This window comes from Lepus europaeus, chromosome 9 (assembly GCF_033115175.1).
Source record: "Lepus europaeus isolate LE1 chromosome 9, mLepTim1.pri, whole genome shotgun sequence".
Classification (NCBI taxonomy): Eukaryota; Metazoa; Chordata; class Mammalia; order Lagomorpha; family Leporidae; genus Lepus; species Lepus europaeus.
The window spans coordinates 115,801,011-115,821,602 of record NC_084835.1 but is presented as its reverse complement, the minus strand read 5'-3'; the positions used below and the strand labels follow the sequence as shown (position 1 = coordinate 115,821,602).

Below are 20,592 nucleotides of genomic sequence, written 5' to 3'. Positions count from 1 at the left end.
GTTCAAGTCTCTACTGCTCCAATTCTGATCCAGCTCCCTAATTATGTGCCTTGGAAAGCAGGGGAGGATGACCCAAGTCCTTGGGCCCTTGCACCCACATGGGAGACTTGAATGAAGTTCCTGGCTCCTGGCTTTGGCCTGGCTCAGCCCCTGTTGTTACTGCCTTTTGAGGGGGGAACCAGTAGATGGAAGAAATCTCTCCCTCTCTCTCTGTCTCTCTGTCTCTGTCTGTCTCTTTCTCTCTCCCTCTGACTTTCAAACAAATAAAATAAATCTTTTTTTTTTCAAATGTAATGTTTGGACACAAATTAATTGCTTTACCCTTATGGATATTAAATTATCTCAACACAACATATCTTTCTCCAGTTTTTTGTAATTTGATTTCTCTCATGTATCAAGTTTGCACTGAGACTTTAGTCTATTTCTTGGCCACTTGTTCTATTCCTTTGGTCAATTTGATCAGGACAACACCCATGGAAAATATTCTTTTAGGGCACATTGATATAAATGGATGAGTCTACTCAAGGCATGAGCCCACAAACTAGGTTGTTCTACCTGTTCTGGGCACGCCCATTTGTGCCTGAGGCTCAGAAAGCAATGATAGTACAACTCCCACATATACTGGGTTCACAGATTGAAAAACTGCCCTGACCTGAGGAAAGCAACCAGCACAAATAAGCTGGTATATTACTCATATGCAAAGATTTCAAAAATTTTCTGCAACAAAATGAATTTAGCCTTTAATTCTATTGTACACAAATTATTTGAAGTTCCTTTGTGTTTTTGTTTTTCTACTATTGTTAAATCTTTGGATAGCAGTTACAGCAGTGGATTTAGTTACTGAATATGCACAACCAAACCAAGAATATCTACCAGGTTTACATGATCCATACATTGGAGCAATAGAGAAGATGCCATGTGATCTACTTGGGATTCTGTGCTTCTCCCCTGGGATACTTTCAGAAATAATTGCAAATGTCTTTCCTGTTGGCAAGCTGAGTATTTTTTCTCCAGGTAAGACTCAGAAGAGCCAGCAAGGTCTGTTGCCATTCAGACCATCACTACATGGACTGAATTCCAGCATGTGTACTCCCTTGACAGACCCATGGTTCCACTTCAAGAGCTTGAACTAGAGTATCAACTTTCAAATTCTATTATCATCAGAAACTGAAATAGTAGTTCATTGACCAAAGAAAGTACAGTCCACTGTGATTTGCACTCAGAATTATAGTAAAGGTTTTTAAACAACAATATCTGACACAGGAGTCCCTCTGCTATTGAATTATCTAAGATCCTCTTGCCAGACCAATCTGAAAATCCATCAGTGACAATCCAAGAGTCAATGTGCACCCAAATTGTGGGTATTTTATTTGCTTCCTCTTTTATTCCTGCCAGGAACCAAGCCTACAATTCAGTTGCATAGTTTGCCAATCTGCTCTTGTCTTCCTCCATGAAGAATCTATTATCTGCTGCTGTTTCCCATACTGAGCTATGACACTCCAATCTAGAATTTCCACTAGCAAATCAGTCCAATGACCTAATCTCTTTGGGTGATGGTGGAAAAGTGAGGCCAACCAAGAGTAGCAGCAACCAAGTCTTGTAGTAACTTTTTAGAAGTCAGTAGTGGAAAATAGGCCTTTTGCTCATGGATACATGGAGTTCCACAGTATGCAAGGGCAGAATCATCCATTGATCATTCCCTGGACACTTCCTTCATGTCTGGAAGCTTTCTCCAATTATTCATGACATGAAGGGTAACTCGGGAGTTCATATACTTTTATGTCTTTTCATTATGGGGCTGTCTTAGTAAATGCTCAATTACTACCTAATAACTATCTTTTAAACAAATATTCAGTAAGCAAAACTAGGTCATTTTCTAGCCCCAAACCACAGAGGTCACTGTTGAGCATGATTATGGGCTTTGGGCAGATGCCTGAGTTAGCATAAGTGCAAGTGGCTGAAATTGAGACTATCATTACAGCATTATCACCACAGGGCCCAAACCAAATAGTTTGAACCACAAGCCCTTCCTTCAGTTCCAAGAAGGCTAGTTGTTTTGTTTAAGCTTTCAATCAACTAAGACCTTTTTCCCAGATGATGAAATGCAGTGGGCCTACCTGAATCCCAAAATGGAGGACACGATTTTTGTAAAAGTCAAAGAAGATTATCAGGCACTTAGCCTCTCATTTAGTCGCAGGGAGGAGTATAAGAACATTTAATTCCTCATGGTGTGCAGTGGACCACAGGCACTCCAACCCCTGGACAGGCAGAGTGGACAGTAGAGGGAGACAGAGAGAAAGGTCTTCCTTTTTGCTGTTGGTTCACCCTCCAATGGCCGCCGCGGTAGGCGTGCTGCAGCCAGCGCACCGCGCTGTTCCGATGGCAGGAGCCAGGTGCTTATCCTGGTCTCCCATGGGGTGCAGGGCCCAAGAACTTGGGCCATCCTCCTCTGCACTCCCTGGCCACAGCAGAGAGCTGGCCTGGAAGAGGGGCAACCGGGACAGGATCGGTGCCCCGACCGGGACTAGAACCCTGTGTGCCGGCGCCACAAGGCAGAAGATTAGCCTACTGAGCCATGGCGCCGGCCAATCCAGCCACTTTTCTGATGAGTCTTCGAAGATAGGATTAAGGATAATTATCAACTGACTTTAAAATATGGAGGGAAGCCAGGGTTATCCAGGTGAGCCCAAGGCCACCACATGAGCCTTTGAAAAAGTCAGGGAATTGCAGTAGAAGGGAAAGTGAGAAAGATCTGAAGCAGAACGTGTCCCACTCACTAGCTGTGAAGCCACATTGAGGAAATCTGCGTTTAGCTTCTAGAAACTGAGAACAACCTCTAGCCAGCAGCCAGAAGGGAAAGAGGGGCCTCTGTCTTGCAACAGCACAGAAGTGAATTCCACCCTCACAGCAGCTTCAGTGAGCCCGGACACAAGCTCTTTCCTGTAGTATGCAGAGGAGCACAGGCTTCTGACACCTGATTTTGGCTTTGTGTGACCTAGATCAGAGAGAAGAGCTTAGCTTACAAGATTTTAGCCCAGGACTGGGAGATGGTATATTTGCACTGTTTTAAATGGCAGCAATGCAAACTAGTATGTTGCTTTGGTATTAAGAGCAAGAATTTTGGAACTCTATGCAGGAGGCTCATGAGGACTTTTCTCTATTTGAAATTTCTCTAATTTTAAACAAATCAAGCAATTCTGTTTTTATATTTTTATATCCTGGGTAGTTGAAAAAAGAAATTATGTTTCCCTGGATTCCTATAAAGTTTTATCAAGGTTTTGGTGAGTACTCCAGCAATTTCTTCCTTCTTCATGCCATTTTAAACTGACCATCTAAAGACTTCCACACCATGAGGCCCTGAATTCTTGCACTTTTCTTTCTTTTTTGAAATTTCTCTTTCCTTATAGAACTATAACTTTTCTATTATCTTGAAGTCTGATAGGAGGAAGCTGGCATTAAAGATCCCAAATTGTCTCTTCTATATCCTCTTTTAGGCCCCAACACCAAAATCACACATTGTGCCCACAGTATTGGGGCTGCTTTTATCACAGTGGCAATCACAGAGAGCTTGTGTCATTGTCATATTGTCAGCCTAGTACTGTCTGCATCAGCAGCCTTTTCTGCTGCTTCAGAAAAATATTTAAATGACAAGGGAGAAGTGGAGCAATGACCCCTCTCTGGGAATGACTGTTGCCTCCCTTAATCCATTTGAGTCAGCATGGACTTCTTGAGCTATCCTTCTATGGTTTGTCCCTTCTGGAACTCATGCTGATATTTAATCCCCACAGTGAGATACCAAGTGGTGGGATCTTTAAGAGGTGATTATGCAGGGGGTGGCTAGGTTCAGATTCTTCAATGCAAGAAGGAATTTGAGGATGAGGTATAGGTAAAGGTCAGCAGAGAAGCAAGGTTTATTTGCATGCAAAAGGCAAACACACACTCAAGGAGTGTTTGCATGTTCAAGAGAGAGCTGTACTCTGAGGTTTAGGTCCATTCCTATTTATGAATGGGCACATAATGGGTGGTGTCTGGGCAGAGCTTAATTGAATATTCATAGGAGGTGGGTCTTGAAGACAGGGCTTTGCATGCTCTTTTTTGGAAATCTCAGAAGTAGGATGGTGTCAGGTGTATGATGGGAGTGGGGGTATCACCCATGATATTTGTTATAACATTATAATGAACTGAAGATCATCATAGGGACATAGTCAGCCATGTTGGAGATTTTTTGGGTGGTGTAGGTACTGAGCAGTGGTTTTGTGGAAACTGCACATAAAGTGGTATTTGGGTGGTACAGGCAGGCTGTAGCACAGGTAGGACTTCAGGGAGGGGCTGGTACCCTCAGCTCCTCTTTGCTAGCTACCTCCTTCCAATATCACTTTGAGTGCAATAGACATTTATCAGATGGATGGATTTTCCTGAGAATGGGCTTGCTATAAAAGCTAGCTTGGCTTGGTCTCTCACCACATGATGCCCTGTGCCACCATGACTCTGCCTGCAAGAAGCCATCACCAGATGCAGCCCTGCAAACTCGGGCCAGAGTTGTGAGCAACAATAAACCTCTTTTCTTTATAACTTTCCGCTACCTGGTATTATGTTACTAGCAAAAGAAAACAGACTAAGATTTCAGACAAAAGAGGAGATAAGATGGGTACAAACATTACCCTGAACTCATCAGTGTTCAAAGCCAGCAACAATGATGCTTAAATTTTTGGAGAGTTAATAGAAGTTCAACAGATCAATGCCGCAACAGTCTACTTCGGACTCCTTCCTTTAATGAGCAACTTGCCCTACTTGAATCATCCTCATGACTGTAATGAGTCTCACAGGCTTAGCTGATTCCTCCAAAGTTACAATGTATAGGCTTCTGTGGCTGGGGACCCATATACCAGTCAGGGAGGATGAAGCTCTGTGGAAGAAGATTCTGAACTTATTTTCACTTTGCTAAAGCTGAAAGCAGCAACAGGAAATGAATTTTCAACCTGCTGTCATTTTGCACTTGTCTCTAGATTCTAGAGTTCAGGTTCTATGGCTTCTGGATTGAAATGGAAAGTCATCTTCAGTAACTGATCTTTAAGCTGCTGCTAATTAAGAGCATAGCTTAGCACCAATAGCTCCCTGCAACAATAGTTAACTTCATCCACGCTTCATTCTAATCCAGTTTATCAGAATCATCCTTTTTCTTTCTAAATATTGCTTAGGTCATATCTTAAGAAAGAATGAGTCAAGAATACTCAAAGTCATCTCACTTCTAATGCCATCTTTACTGAAACCATTCAATGGCTAAAGTGTCAAGAGACTCCAAATAGCAATACGTACACATCTGCAACACATTGTAGAAAGAGGAGGCAAGATAACAAAAATGTTGAATTAAGGGAATGGCTCACCGGAAAGAGCTGTTTCCCAGCAAGAGGTCTGGAAAAAGCCCAGGAAAACTTCTTTCTCTTTTCCATAAAGGTCATGGGCATCAGTACCTCATCTCTTAGATCAGGAACCATCAACATACGCATGGGCTGCTTTGGAACTAGGGAGCTCACGGTAGTCTCAGCTGGTTTTTATATATTGTGATGGTTATGGGTGCATATTTCTGCTATAAAATCATCCTTGGACCCTCTGTGGTGTTAAATCATCAATCTCATTCTAATTAATATTCTGGCAAATTGGTAAGAACCATCTGAAAACTCCTGAGATCCATGGTTACAAAAGCAACATTGTAAGTCATGCTTCAGGTCTTTACCAGAGGTTAGCTTCATGAACGGAATTTAGCAATGAAGCTCAGGCTAATTCCAGAACTGTTAGAAATGAATCCTCATGCAGCATGTTATAGAATTATTTTATTCCTAGTTTACTATTATGGGGCTTGGGATATATGGAATTATTTTATTACATGCAAAATGATTACATGTTTCTCATCTTTTATGTTACAGTAGAAAATTATATACATTTTGTTTCCCTAAACTATGCTTTTCTCTGAGAAAAAAATTAGTCATGATGGATTATCTTAATTCATCTTTTTTAGTGCACTATCAGATCTACTTGATGATACTTCATGGAGAATTCTCTTTTTCCATTTTTGTTAATTAGTGAAATTGGCCTGTCTAACCTCTTTTCTCACATGTGTCTGATTTTGGTACCATATTTATACAAGTGTCTTTGGATGAACTGGTGAGTATCATCTATTCTTTTATTCTCTGGAAGAGTTTTTCTCGCAGTGTGTTGGTTAATTTTAAATGTCAACATGACTAGGCTAAGAGCGGCTGAGATAGGTGGTAAAACATTATTGCTGGGTACATGTGTGAGAATGATTCTAGAAGAGACTAACATTCTATTCATTAACACCGTAAAATGAATGATGCTGAGTAGATCCAAAAAGTGGAAGGAGGGCAAATTCACTCTTTTTGGTTGAGCAGGCACATTGGTCTTTAGCCCTAGGATACAGGCAGTCCCTGTTCCTGGGCTTTGGAACGCAGACTGGAATGTACACCATCAATACCACTTCTTAGCGCTTCGGACTCAGACTGAATCACAACACCAGCTTTCCCCCTTCTCCAGCTCACAGTTGGCAGATCACGATTCTTGTCTTTTCTAGCCGTGTGATCCATTTTCCATAAACCTCCTCTTATTGTTTACTTTCCCCAACGTTCCTCATGAGTAAAAACATATATTTATATACATTTATATCTCTTTAAGGAATATGTCTGACGATATGCTTAATGGTTAATTCTTAAGGTTTTAACTCTTGATTTGGGTATGTGTCTATGCTTTAGGCTTTTAAAATTTCATATGCATTTTCATAAAGTTGCTCCTTTTTTGAGACTTATTTACTTCAAAGAGTTACAGAGACAGAAGGGGAGCAACAGAGGAGGGAAAAGTGGGAAGGAGGGAGAGAGAGAGGGAGAGAGGGGGAGAGAGAGAGAGAAAGAGAGAGAGAGAGAGAGGGAGAATCTTCCATCCCATTGGTTCACTCCCCAGATGGCCACCAAGGCAAAGCCAGGAGCTTGGAGCTCCATCCAGATCTCCCACAAGGGTGGCAGAAGCCATCCTCTGCTGCTTCTCCCAGGCCATCAGCAGGGAGCTGGATTGGAAGTGGGGCAGCAGGGACACCAACCAGTGCCCCTAGAGGATGCCAGCATTGCAGGCGGTGGCTTTACCCTCTAACCAAAATGCTGGCCCCATTCTTTATCTTTTTAACCTCTGCAGGCTATACTTGTGTCCTTCTTTGGTTCATACTATTAGTGTAATTAGTATAAGTGGAGAAACAACAATGGCACCCTCTTTAACAAATCACTAATCCCATCACTGATGGCACCACCCTCATAATCACCCCTAAAAACCCCACCTCTTAATACTATCACACTGGCCATTCAGTTGCAACTTAAAGGCTTAAAGCACAGCAGTATGTATGCAAGATATATACCTGTATAATAACATAGCTCATCTGAAGTTTTGTTTTTTTTAGAAAATACTTATCACAATTATGGACCCTTTTGTCAAGGAAATTCATCACTACATAGGACAGGACAAGCAGGAAAATCTTAAACATCTTTCATTAATTGGACATGTTATCCTGTATTATAACATGAACTGACTCCAAGTTCTAGAACACACAAATTTAGCCTGCCTGCTGTACAAAAGTTTCTTATAAAGTATGTTCCTTTGTTTTGATCATATTCGGACTAATGATTTTAATGTATAAGATATTTATACATTTTACATTTTTATACTGTCTTCCAAACCCGGTATTTTACATATAATACATCTCATTAAAGATTTCAAGTTCATTAGCAATACTCAAATCAATATTTAGACTGGCACCATGGCTCACTAGGCTAATCCTCCGCCTGCGGCGCAGGTACTCCGGGTTCTAGTCCCAGTTGGGGCACCGGATTCTTTCACGGTTGTTCCTCTTCCAGTCCAGCTCTCTGCTGTGGCCCAGGAAGGCAGTGGAGGATGGCCCAAGTGCTTGGGCCCTGCACCGGCATGGGAGACCAGGAATAAGCACCTGGCTCCTGGCTTCAGATCAGCGCAGCGCGCCGCCCATAGTGACCATTTGGGGGGTGAACCAACGGAAGGAAGACCTGTCTCTCTCTAACAAAAAAAATCAATATTTAGATTTCATAACATTTAATTGAAAGAGTCAATTCCCGCATCTGGGCTGTTTGAACACTTTTAAAAATTTTCCAAAATGTCAATTCTTAAGCTTACCAAAATTAAATATTCAATTCTGCTGTCTTAGTACCTACATTTTTTTTTTTTTTTTTGGACAGGCAGAGTGGACAGTGAGAGAGAGAGACAGAGAGAGAAAGGTCTTCCTTTGCCGTTGGTTCACCCTCCAATGGCCGCTGCAGCCGGCACACCCCGCTGATCCGAAGCCAGGAGCCAGGCGCTTCTCCCGGTCTCCCATGCGGTGCAGGGACAAAGTACTTGGGCCATCCTCCACTGCCTTCCCGGGCCACAGCAGAGAGCTGGCCTGGAAGAGGGGCAACCGGGATAGAATCCGGCGCCCTGACCAGGACTAGAACTCGCTGTGCCGGCGCCGGAAGGTGGAGGATTAGCCTGTTAAGCCACGGCGTCGGCCTAGTGCCTACATTTTAAGAGCACAAGAGCTCCTTGTCTACAGGCTACACTCTCAGAAACCGCAGGTCTAGGTCAATAGTGGTTTTTGTTATTAACGCATACTAATTTAAGCTGTGATGCAAATCTCAACTTTGTTTTTTCTTTTACATACAGCGGGAGACAGAATTGTGAAACAGAGAAGAATGAAGGGGAAAAAAATTGAAGTTGGGTCATTCACAGACCTTACCAAGAAACTTAGGAAACCCTGTGCATTAGAGAATACTAAGTCTATGGCATTAAATATAAGGCTGTCCTACCATGGTTGGTATCACATTTCCTTAACAGCTCCATTATCTCTCAGTCTACTTTTAAATTTGGAATCTATGAATCTGTGGAGGGCTGCACTGGATACCACATCGTAGGGCACAGTTCTCTCAGTGTGTCAAGCGATCTTCTAGTCAGAAACAGCGTTGTTGAGATGTCCGCCTGCTGGAACGCTGAACCTCAGGAGAACCGGCTGACATCATAATCCCTGCTTTTCTTATACGTTTTTCAAGACTTGGCTTAATCTAAATCCTCTGGTATTTGATGTCCCATATAATTTCCGTATGGGTCAGATGCAGCGCCTGCTGCAGGAACCGTCGTAAAAAGTACAAATCCTTGTAGTGTAGACAAAAGTAGCCACAGATTGTAGATCAACTACTCACTCCTCAGGTGATCCCAGAGGGAAAAATAAATAAATAAATACCACCCCCCGCCCCCCATGCTACCATTGTCTCAGGTTTCAAGAGAAAATTGTTAGAGAACTCCTTCAGTTGGCAAAAGTCCACAGAAACGGCTTAAGAGAGATTTCCCCATTCTGGAACAGGGTCAAAGAGGTTCGAAGACGGTTCTGGAGATACACAGGCTCCACAGCCCCGACCCGTCCGAACCACCCTGGCTGAGGCGCGCACGGCACAGGAGCAGCACGCACAGGAGACGCGCCGTCACAGCCGACCTAACCTCCAGCGCCTAGCCAGCTGGTCCTCACTCCTCCCAAAACTCTCCCCTGACCACGGCAGGACCACCAGTGCGGCCACACCAGAAAGCCCCCGACGCCCGCTCCCGGCTCCCACGCTCCGCGACGCCTGAGAACGCGAATGCGCACGCGCAGCACTGCCGCGCATGCGTCGCGGGCGCGCGCATGCTCAGAGTCCAAGGCCGGCGGGGTCCTGGGAGGGTGGCGGAGGCCGGCCTGCCCCGTCCCCGCCCTCTGCGCTCGGGGCGGCCTCGCTTCCCTTTCCGCACCGGCCGCCGGCGGGCGCTGGTGCTTCCTCGCCCTTGGCGGAGTCGGCTGCTGCAGTGCTGCGTGGTGAGCATGGCCGCTCGGAGAAGCCGGGCTGCCATCAGGCTGTGCGCCACAGGTAATGGGCGCCGAGGTGATGCCCGCGCGGGTCGAGCGGGGTCTGCGCCCCGGCCTCCGCCTGCGCCTCCCCTTGTCGCGGCGGGAAGTTTCCGGGGCGCCGACCCCGCTGTCGGGCGGGAGGGGTGGTCGCTGGGCTGCGCGGCGGCCCTCCCCAGCCTCTGCCGCGGGCCCGGGGCGCCCCGGTGCTCAGGGGGGTTTGCCCCGCACCTGCTCCGAGCCGCCGTGGGCCGCGCCCGGCTCCCTGAGAAGCCCTGGCCGGGCGGCTCGCGTTGGAGTTCCCGCTGGAGAACAGAGGCGGAGGAGCAGCGGTGAATGGAGAAAATGGCAATGGCAGTCCGGAGAGGGAGGAACTGGGTGCCTTGAGGTTTGCAGGCCCGGGGCGACCGAGCTGGCCAGTCACGAGGCTGCGCGCAGAACTGTCTTGGATGGATGAGGGGCCGGCGCGTTGTCCCCTGTATCCTGGCGCTTTGTGGGTCGGTAAGCACGCAGGAGAAGCCAGGTGGCAAGTCGACATTTATTCCCACTTTGTTTCCCGTTTCTTGTCTTCCAGTTGTTTTGCTTGATGTGGCTTTCTGTAAAGGATTTGTGGAAGATTTAGATGAATCGTGAGTACAGACACATATTTTTAAGTATCATTTTAACTCTGACGCCTGTTTTTAGAATATTTACGTGTGAATGTCGTCTTAACAGTAGAGACAGTAGTGACCAGTGCTTTTTTTAAAAAAAGATTATTACACAGCAAGTTTTTTGTTTTTAAGATTTATTTGAAAGGCAGAATTACAGAGGGAGGGAGGGAGAGATTTTCCATCCGCTGGTTCACTCCCCAAATGGCCACAGTGAATGGGGCTGGACTGATCAAAAGCCAGCAGCCAGGAGCTTCCTCTGGATGTCCCTGGTGGCTGCAGGGGCCCAAGCACTTGGGCCTTCTTCTACTGCTTTCCTAGGCACATTAGCAGAGTGAAGTGGACACGAACCTGCTACCCACATGGGAGAAGAGGCGGCAGCTCTGCCCGCTACGCCACAGTGCCAGCCCTCCCCCCCCCCCTTTTTTTTTTTGACAGGCAGAGTGGATAGAGAGAGAGACAGAAAGGTCTTCCTTTTTGCTGTTGGTTCACCCTCCAATGGCCGCTGCGGACGGCGCACCGCGCTGATCCAAAGCCAGGAGCCAGGTGCTTCTCCTGGTCTCTCATGCGCAGCCCCCTTCTTATATTACTAGTTTTGTCTCAGAAGTTGTTTTAAGTACTGTACGAGTATGTACAAAAGGAAGGTGAGCTCCAGAATTTTACTAATAGTTACAGAATTAAACTGTTCCGTATTCCATTTTACCATTTTACCTTGTTTTTGCTTTAAACATAAGGTCACCATACTGTATGTATTTTCATAGTATCACAGCACCAATGGCAAATACTTTCCTGAGGTAGGTGAGAAGTCCAGCTCCAGACCAGAATCCTGTGTGCGATCTTTCAGGGGTGACTGTGGGTAACTACAGTGCTTTTTCTGGCAGGCCCATGGGGGAAGGTGCCTTCCCTACACCCAGTTTGGTGCACAGCTAGTGCATTACAGTCTCTGCAGGGAGTGATATTCAAGGACCAAGTACCGAGGCCCCAGGCCAACCGTGTTCTCAGGCACCCCTAGCCCAGTTGGCTTTATTTGGAGACTTCCTTATTGGGGTCCTCACCTGAAACATTGGCCAGGCACTTCTGCCAGAACTTCCTTTTCGAAAGCCTCAGCAGAGGCTTTTTTCTACTGGTCCATTTCCTGTTACCTCCCCGCAAATAAGCAGAACTCTTGTTCTTGCTCCTTAGAAGTGAGATAATTCCTCTCTCTGCTAGATCCACCTAATTCTTACCTGGTGCTGCTCTATGATAGGGCGCCAAGGATCTGGTGTATCTTTGTCTTTTAACTAACACTACCAGAGAGTGAATCAAGATTTAATCATTACTTTCAGCTGAGCTCCTTGTCCTAGTTGACTATCTAGAGCTGATTGTGTGAGAGAATCCAGGTGATCAGTTGAATGCAGTGCTGTCTGGAAGAGCAAAAGCCTGAAGCTCCCATGGGTTCCCTCATAGTAATGGGTCTTGGGGAGTGGGAGCTAATTGTTTACAGTAACTTCAGAGGAACACGGTTGTTATCAATGAGGTAATCTTGTTAAAGCTAGTAGTGTCTTGTTGGGTGTGTCATTTCAAACCTTCTCCTCCTAGATTGCTGGAAGAGGAGGAGGAAGGGGTTCTGCTTCTAATAATTTTTAAAAGATTTATTTATTTATTTGATAGAGTTACATAGAGAGATATCTTCATCTGTTGGTTCCCTCCCCCAAAAAGTTGCAACAGCCAAGGCTGGGCCAGGCTGAAGCCAGGAGCTTCATCCTGGTCTCCCATGTGGGTGGCAGGGACCAAAACACTTGGGGTATCTTCTGTGGCTTTTCCCAGGCTATTAGCAGAAAGTTAGATCAGAATTGGAGCAGCTGGGACAGGAACCAGCACCCACATTGAATGGTGGCATCGAAGGCAATGGCTTTACCTGACTACTCCACACACCAGCACCTGCATAATTGTTTATATAAACACTAATCACAAAGGTTCCTATGCTGAAAAAAGGAACATTGTCAAGAACATACCATGATTGTCAATTACATGTGGAAACTGAATTGCTCCTCACTCTAGAGCAAGCGGATGGGCAATCAGTTGCTTCTTGGTTCCACAAGAGAAAGATCCATGGAAGTTCAGATATGAGCCTGGACAGGGCATAAACTGCCAGTGTTGTGATCAGACCCCAAGATAGAATGAAAAAGTGGTACTGCTTGTGACCCCTGTTCAAGGCTAAAATTACTACATAGGGGCAGCTTCCTCAGGCCAGGATGCCAGGGCCTTCTCAGCAGTTAAAACATATTGACTCCCTCTTCCTATCCATAGTGTTCCTGTGGATCCTCACTGCAGTTGACACTTCTCTGGATTTTTTTTTTTTTTTTTTTTTTGCAGGCAGAGTGGGGAGAGAGAGAGAAAGGTCTTCCTTTTTGCTGTTGGTTCACCCTCCAATGGCCACTGTGGCTGGCTCATCACGCTGATCTGAAGCTTGGAGCCAGGTGCTTCTCCTGGTCTCCCATGCGGGTGCAGGGCCCAAGCACTTGGGCCATCCTCCACTGCACTCCCTGGCCATAGCAGAGAGCTGGCCTGGAAGAGGGGCAACTGGGATAGAATCTGGCGCCCCAACCGGGACTAGAACCCTGTGTGCCAGCACCGCAAAGTGGAGGATTAGCCTGTTGAGCCACGACACCGGCCACTTCTCTGGATTTGCTTAGCCATCTCCATGCTTTTACTTACTAAGCCATTATCTAGACACTAAAACCACAAGATATAAGGATAACCTAAGATAAAAGATATAAAGAGTAAGGGCTGCATTTGATAATTTGACTGATTTGACTTTTCAGCACAGTCAGCACATCAGTGGATCCGGCCATGGGCATACAATGAACCCTCCATTCACTGTGTCACCTCTAATCCACAAGGGTGGTTGAACATTAAATGGACACGAACCAGACTAACAGCTAATGGCAGTTGACAGGATTACCATCTCAGGCTTGTGTTGTCAGGAATCTATGCTTCAGTTCCCCAGTTCAGTACTTTTCATAAATCTTTTGTGAAAGCTAAGCCATCCTTAGCAGGAAATGATGGGAACCCTCCTAAAACCCAAGTTCCTGGATGCCAACCAAGAGCCAGTCTTGAAGCAGGCTTTTCTGAGCCTAACAGCCTTAGAACTGCTACATTAACTTTCCTACACAAGTGGAGTAAATGTGTGAAGGGTTAGGTATGTACAGTTGCTCCTCATTGTCCATGGGGGATTGGTTCTAAGACCTCTTGCAGTTACCAAAATTTGTGGATGCCCAAATACCTTATATAAAATGGAATTGTGCTTACATGTAATCTACCTGTATTCTCCCAAGGGCTTTAAGTTACCTATAGATTATGTATACCTAATGCAGTGTAAATACTGTGTAAATAGCTGTTACATACATTATTGTCTAGGGAGTGATGACAGGAAAGAAGGTCTATACATGTTTGGTACAGGTACAAGTTTTTTTGTTTTTTGTTTTTTTCTTGGAAATTTTCTTTGATATGGAAGTTGTAGATATAGGAGCCATTCTGCCAGAAATACTTTGATTCTTTTTGTTGGAGTCTTTTCTCCTAATTTATCTTTAATCATTTTCTCTACTTTATACTTAGTATGTTTAATGGATAGGATAAGATTCAAAAGACACTAAGAAAAATTATTCATAAAAATTTTTGAGGGGCCGGCATTGTGGCATAGCAGGTAAAGCCACTGCCTGCAATACCAGTATCCCATATGGGCACTGGTTCAATACCCAGCTGTTCCACTTCTAATTTAGCTCCCTGCTAATGCTCCTGGGAAATCAGTACAAGATGGCCCAAGTGCTTTTGGCCCCTGCATCCACATGGGAGACCCAGAAGAAGCTCTAGGTTCTTGGCTTCAGCCCGCCCTAGCCCCGGCTGTTATGGCCCTCTGGGGAGTGAACCAGCAGATGGAAGATCTCTTTTTCCCTTTGTCTTTCTCTCTTTCTAAATAACTTTGACTTTCAAATAAACAAAACTTAAAATAATGTTTTTAAATAATTTGTTCCATATCCCCATATTTGTCAGTTTATTACACCTTTCTGTACTATACATTTGTAAAGTAAATGCAGACATAGAATCAGATTGTTCACTGTGTTTTTTAGGTTTAAAGACAACCGAAAAGATGACATTTGGCTTGTAGATGTGAGTATGTAAATTTTATATGCTAATTACCCACCCCTATTATAAGTATGATTTTCTATTCTTTTCCACCCAAAGATGGCAATATGTGGAAAGTACTGATGTCTGCACTCAGTCTGTATTGTCAGATATTAACTAGTTGAGTTTTTTAGCCTGGCAAGGAGCCCAATTTTGATAAAATTCTGGGATGGAGGCTTTATGAAAGGAAGCGGGGTCCCCATGCTAAAAGAAGGAGGTCACATAGTAGATTCTATTTTAAGGGGGTCATGTTATTAATTTTTTATAGAACTCTTAACCTTTTATTCATATTTTTCAAGAGATTAAGTATATTAGTATTGCTTAGTAGTCAGTTTTATTTTCATTTTACTAGTGAACAAAACTAAACTTTCATCTTCCTCTCTCCACTTTAAAGTTTGGAGTACATTTAAATCTTATGCTACTGGAAACTGTCTTGATTTGCCTCAGCACAAAAAGTAGGGTAGCAATAAAACAGATGGAACAAGAACGAGATAGTTGACAATTACTGAAGCTAGATGATGGCACAGGAGGGTCTGTTTAATTCTTTGTCCTTTTGTGTATCTTTGAACATCCCATTGTATGCACTTTAAAAAAAAAAAAAAAAACAGCAACAACTTACATCCTGAAAGTGCAGTAAGCCGTTTGCTACACCATGTAATTAGGGGAACCTGAGTATCCTCTTAACATTTAGTGATCCTGAAGGACTTTGGTTTTAGTGTAGTCATCCTGACTGGTGCCTCTGCCAGACCAGTCATCTGAACTATCTCCTGAGGGTCAGCAAAGGCACTTACTGCTCTCTTAATGCTCACTTAATGCTTATAGAGAGTACATTTTTTATATGGGTGACATACATGTTTATATGGTGGTTTCCTTTTATATGGAGCATGAACACAATTACTTGGAGGCAAAGATGTTTTTTATTATATATCATGTATCTTTAAATAAGTATCAGTGGCCATTTGAAAGGAACTTAAAATAGTATCAGTTTTGAAATATTAAGAAGTTCACTTATTTATGTCTGTGGTTATAAAAACTCTTAGAAATTATATTTAAACTTTTTGTCTGAAGCAGGTTATTACAATTAATATTCCAGTGACACAGCATTTCAATGTTTTTTATTTTCCTTTTTTGGAACAAGTTTTATGCACCATGGTGTGGCCATTGCAAAAAACTGGAACCGATTTGGAATGAAGTTGGCCTTGAGATGAAAAGCATTGGTTCTCCAGTTAAAGTTGGGAAGATGGATGCTACTTCCTATTCTAGTAAGCTTTTACTTGGTTTATTATTTTACTGTTATTATAATGAAAGTGCTTTCATTATATGCAGCAATAGTTGAGGCAGGAAAAATTAAGTTGTTTTTCCTTGTGTAAAATTGTCTTAACAGTTTATGACTGCAAACTCTATTGAGTTAAATGAATTAGCCATTGAACATGTAAATGCCGTAATCTTATGGCTAGTGCATACACAGAGCCCTAGTATGCTTCAACTTGAGCCCACCTAAAATAATCCATTTACATGAGTCAGAGAAAGCTCTGTCATAACTATTGGTTATGCATGTGAGTTGAGAAATGGTGGTGTGTGTGAGCATCCCGAGACAGCAAATAAGGCATAGATAGGGATCGGAAGGATGAGTTCAGTTAGGATAAATACAAATGGTAGTCAGGAAAGTGCTCACATTGAAAATGGTGTTAGAGCAAAATTAGTGAGTTGAAAATGAACTTACTGAGTCTGTCCCACAGGGTAGAAGGAAGCAGCGGTGGACCAGCTACAACTTGTGGGCCAGATCTGTCCCGACAGCTGTTTCTTTGACTAGAGTTAGATTGCACCCATTCATTTTCTGTTGGCTATGGCTGTTATTGCACTCCAGTGACAAAACCAAGTAATTGTGATAGGGACTGCATGCCTCCCAAAGCCTAAAATAGTTATCTAACCCATTACAGAAAATGTTCTCCAACACCTGTCTTAAAGGATGTAGAAAAGGGAGTATGAGGTTCCATATGAATTTGGAGAGAGTGTGGCTATAAGAAAGCAGACCTGGATTCAAATCCTGGCTCTGCCCACATATTGCTTTGTGTTACCGAGTTGGTTTCTGAACACCTCTGAGTTTTGGTGTCCATGGGTAAATATTTAATCGTAATACTTCTTTTGTTGGTTGTTTTGAGATTCGAATGTTGTAACACTTGTAAAAACCTCCATATTCATTAAATGTAGGTTTGCTTTTCCCTTAATCAATGAAGAAAGGAGAAGTATATAATACTTCTTTCTAGGACATCAGTTTTATGTTCTGGCTTGTACTTTGGAGCAAAACAGACCTGTTCTGTAATCTCAGCTCTGCCTTGCCTTACTAGCTTTGAAGAAGTAGTTAATCTCACTTTAGTTTCCTTGTCTGTACGGGAGAGTGGTAATCCTCAATAAGGTGAGGTTTATGTTAATATTTTATATCTAAGAACCCCCAGCACAGTGGTAAAATATACATGCTGCTAAAGGATAATAACCTCCCGGGTCAGACACAGTGTTTTGTGTTTTGAGCTTTATCTGTTGTCATTTGGAGAATAATATATATTTTTGACAGTAACTTATAGTATGGAAGAGAAGAGCAGGTAGATATAGGAAGACCATCTGTAATCATACCTCTGTCCTGGTGGAAGGTGCCAGGAGCCCAGGCTGTGGTAGAGATTGTAGTCTTAAGTAAAACCATAATCATCCCAGTCACTTTCGAGGCTGATATCACAGGTATGATAGATTGACTCTGTAATGTGGAAAAGATCAATAAAAAAACAATAGTATAAGGTTCTTAGTGTAGTTCCTGAGCTGTACTTCCACTGTCATGTGAAAACGAGTAATAGATATGTGTATGCTTTCTTTTTTGTTTTTGCAGTGGAAAGCAAAATAGCAAGGTTTACTAGGGTAGGGACATCCGTAAGAACGGATGGGCACCTCTCCAGACAGAACCTGAGAGTGTGCAGTTCACATTTAGGCTGATGTTTTAAGGGGATGGGTCTTGCCTTCCCGCCTTTTCCGCTCCCCTTCTCCTTCTCCTCCTCCCGAACAAAGAACTTGTTGGGTGTAAATACAAAGAATTCCTTTCTGAGTTTTTCCCTCTGAAGTTATCAGACAGGGAAAGCCTGGCTGGTGTCTCCCCGCCTTAGAGGAAGGATGTTTATTAGGCCAGGTAGAAGGGGCAGGACCCCTCCCGGAAGGTCATCAGGATCCTGGGGAGACTTAAGTGCAGATACTAAGCTGCACCTGGAAAGTTATTAGGTAGAAGGGTCAGGACTCCCTGGAAGGTCGTCAGGGTCTGGGCAGGACCTTGCAGATGCTGGGCTTCAGGCCTTTCTCATACACACATAGGCTCAGTTTCTGACTTCCTACTTAACGTATCGCCCCTCAAGAAAAAAAATAATTCTTTTATGGGGATAAGTGGGCAGGGTTCTGTCTTCTATAGCTACTTCGAAGCTGACAAATGGGCGTCGAGATGGATATGGGTATTTTTCTCTTGCTGTCTGCCCTATGGTGCTTGAGAGTGGCCTCAGGAAGCATTGTCCTGCTTGGTCCAGAGGACGGGTCACCTGTCTGATGAGGTAGGCTAGAAGTCCTGTCTTTGAAGCCTGTGAAGCCAGATGGCTTGTCTTCTGTTAGAGACAGAACAAACAAGGATGTTCAGGCACAATAGTCTGCAGAGCAGAAAGAATGTGGAGGCTCTGTCGCCGAGGAGAGGCAGTGACCAGGATTTCCATGACCAGATGTGATGTTAGACCAGATATTTTAGCCTGGTCTGAACTTGTCCAAGAAAGCATAAATAGGATTTTGTACCCATTTAGTTTGAGCCTAGTTTTGGGGCACTTTCTTGGGCAGCAGGTAGCAGGGATAGGGCCTGCCTGTTTGAAGGACTGAATTAGCAATCCCTTTGTGAGAGCCCTTGTCATGGCAGCTTTTTAATGGATGAAAGCTATGCTTTGTTTTTCCTAAAGGAGGGGGCTCTGCTTTGGCTCCCTGTTGAGCCTGGTTTAGGAACTGTGCTATTTCCTCTATCTAAGAATCTGTTACCTGTTAGGGAAAAGCTGGGACTGATTGAAATTTGCAGAAGTAGGAATTTGCTGCATGGCCCATATCCTCTCTGGGGCTGGTTTTCTCTCCCCAGGGGTGAGGATAAGGGTTAAATAGTTAACACTCTAATGGACTGGCTATGCTTTTTTTCCCTCTGGATACCTAGTAGTTAGTTTTGCTAGGAAGTTAAGCCAGTGTATAAGACCAGAGTCTCAGTCTGGGAAAGGAAACAGACTAATAAATCATTAACATTTAACCATCTATATTTTGGATTATTGTGCACCCCCCCTCAAGAGATAGGCCCATTAAGTCCTCAGTGAGGATCTGTCCAAATAGGCACAGGACTATCTAAGTTAGCTGATACTCAAAGCTCTGTTTTTAGGAACTGGCAGGAAGGGTTTTCTAAGCTTAATAATATTTGGATAGACTTTTAAGGCCTGGCTGAGTGTGTGAGACCCAGACCTATCCATGGGGTGCTGGAAGATAATTGCAAGAGATGCAGATCTCCTTTACGGGAGGCACCCTGTTGACGTGTATTATATGACTGGACTAGGAGGAGAGCTGAATCGGAGGCTGGTACAAATAGGCAACTTACATTTCACTGACCCTAGGCCATCCCCTCAATAGCAGTGGCTAGACTTGGAGGCTGGGTAGAGCCAAAGGCTTTTTAACTTGGGGCCACAGAGTCCGCATTTCTGAACCAGGAGTCCTTCAACACCCAGGGCAGTTCCGTGTCCAGTGGCCTTGCTCTTGGCAGAGCTGTCAGAAGCTGATTTTAGTCACAACAGCTGCTTGCCCAATGCCCTGGCTCCTCATATTGGAAACAGATGCCATTTGGGGTGGGTGCACTGGCCTTGTTGGGTCTCCTTGATGGCAGATCACTGTGCAAAGCAGCCATTGATTAGCCTGTTGCCTATTTTTAATATTGCTCCTGCTGCTAGCTTGCTCCTCATTCTCCTGGTCTCTAATAAAGTAGACCATGGAGGCAGTCTCTATGATGTCCGTCAAGGGAGTAGTCATCTCTTTATGTCATCAGGGTGAGCTAGAAAACTATGGTCATGGGGCCGGCGCCGTGGCTTAACAGGCTAATCCTCCGCCTTGTGGCGCCGGCACACTGGGTTCTAGCCCCGGTTGGGGCGCCGGATTCTATCCTGGTTGCCCCTCTTCCAGGCCAGCTCTCTGCTATGGCCCGGGAAGGCAGTGGAGGATGGCTCAAGTCCTTGGGCCCTGCACCCGCATGGGAGACCAGGAGAAGCACCTGGCTCCTGGCTTCGGATCAGTGAGATGCGCTGGCCACAGCGGCCATTGGAGGGTGAACCAACGGCAAAAAGGAAGACCTTTCTCTCTCTATCTCTCTCTCTCTCTCACTATCCACTCTGCCTCTAAAAAAAAAAAAAAAGAAAGGAAAACTATGGTCATGGGCAAATTCTGACACTTGGTAAAAGTTGAAAGTTAAAAACCATGTTAAAACCCATGCCCATGAGGAGAACTGTGACCTTTTAGGTAAGATCAACTGTGGTGACCTGCTTGTATACTTTGAGGTCATCAGAACAACTTTCTGTCTTCCCCTCAATTTGGTTTAAAAGGGGAGTTCTGCCCATTTACCGTGTACACAGAGAAATCAATGTAGCTGTAACATTATTTTATAGTTTGACCTCTCATTTTCTGGCTATGCTATTTGGTCCTCTACTGTGGCCAAGCATTATTACAGAAAAGGTAAGTTATCCCTTACATAAGGTCTGGGGATCAAACCGTACATCACAGTGGAGAGTCCTGCAGAACAGTAGTAACTTCCCTTCT

The 20,592-nt window shown here is 44.2% G+C and overlaps 2 protein-coding genes across 4 annotated transcripts in view; one reads left to right on the top strand and one right to left on the bottom strand.

The window, feature by feature from the left end:
• Nucleotides 1-9,629, bottom strand: part of CCDC102B (coiled-coil domain containing 102B) — a 402,878-nt gene extending 393,249 nt beyond the window's left edge. For both annotated transcript variants that reach the window (XM_062200306.1, XM_062200307.1), the window contains exon 1: nt 8,871-9,629. In XM_062200306.1, coding sequence (XP_062056290.1) covers nt 8,871-8,904 — 34 coding nt within the window. In that variant the 5' untranslated portion in view covers nt 8,905-9,629. The remainder of the gene's footprint in view (nt 1-8,870) is intronic.
• A 180-nt stretch (nt 9,630-9,809) lies between these two features.
• TMX3 (thioredoxin related transmembrane protein 3) overlaps nt 9,810-20,592 on the top strand; it is a 37,510-nt gene continuing 26,727 nt past the window's right edge. The window contains exons 1-4 of one of the 2 annotated variants that reach the window (XM_062201785.1): nt 9,810-9,956; nt 10,509-10,563; nt 14,691-14,730; nt 15,884-16,007. In XM_062201785.1, the coding sequence (XP_062057769.1) occupies nt 9,911-9,956; nt 10,509-10,563; nt 14,691-14,730; nt 15,884-16,007 (265 nt within the window). In that variant the 5' untranslated portion in view covers nt 9,810-9,910. Of the gene's footprint in view, nt 9,957-10,508; nt 10,564-14,690; nt 14,731-15,883; nt 16,008-20,592 lie in introns of those variants that run through there. The other variant, XM_062201787.1, reaches the window with a different exon arrangement.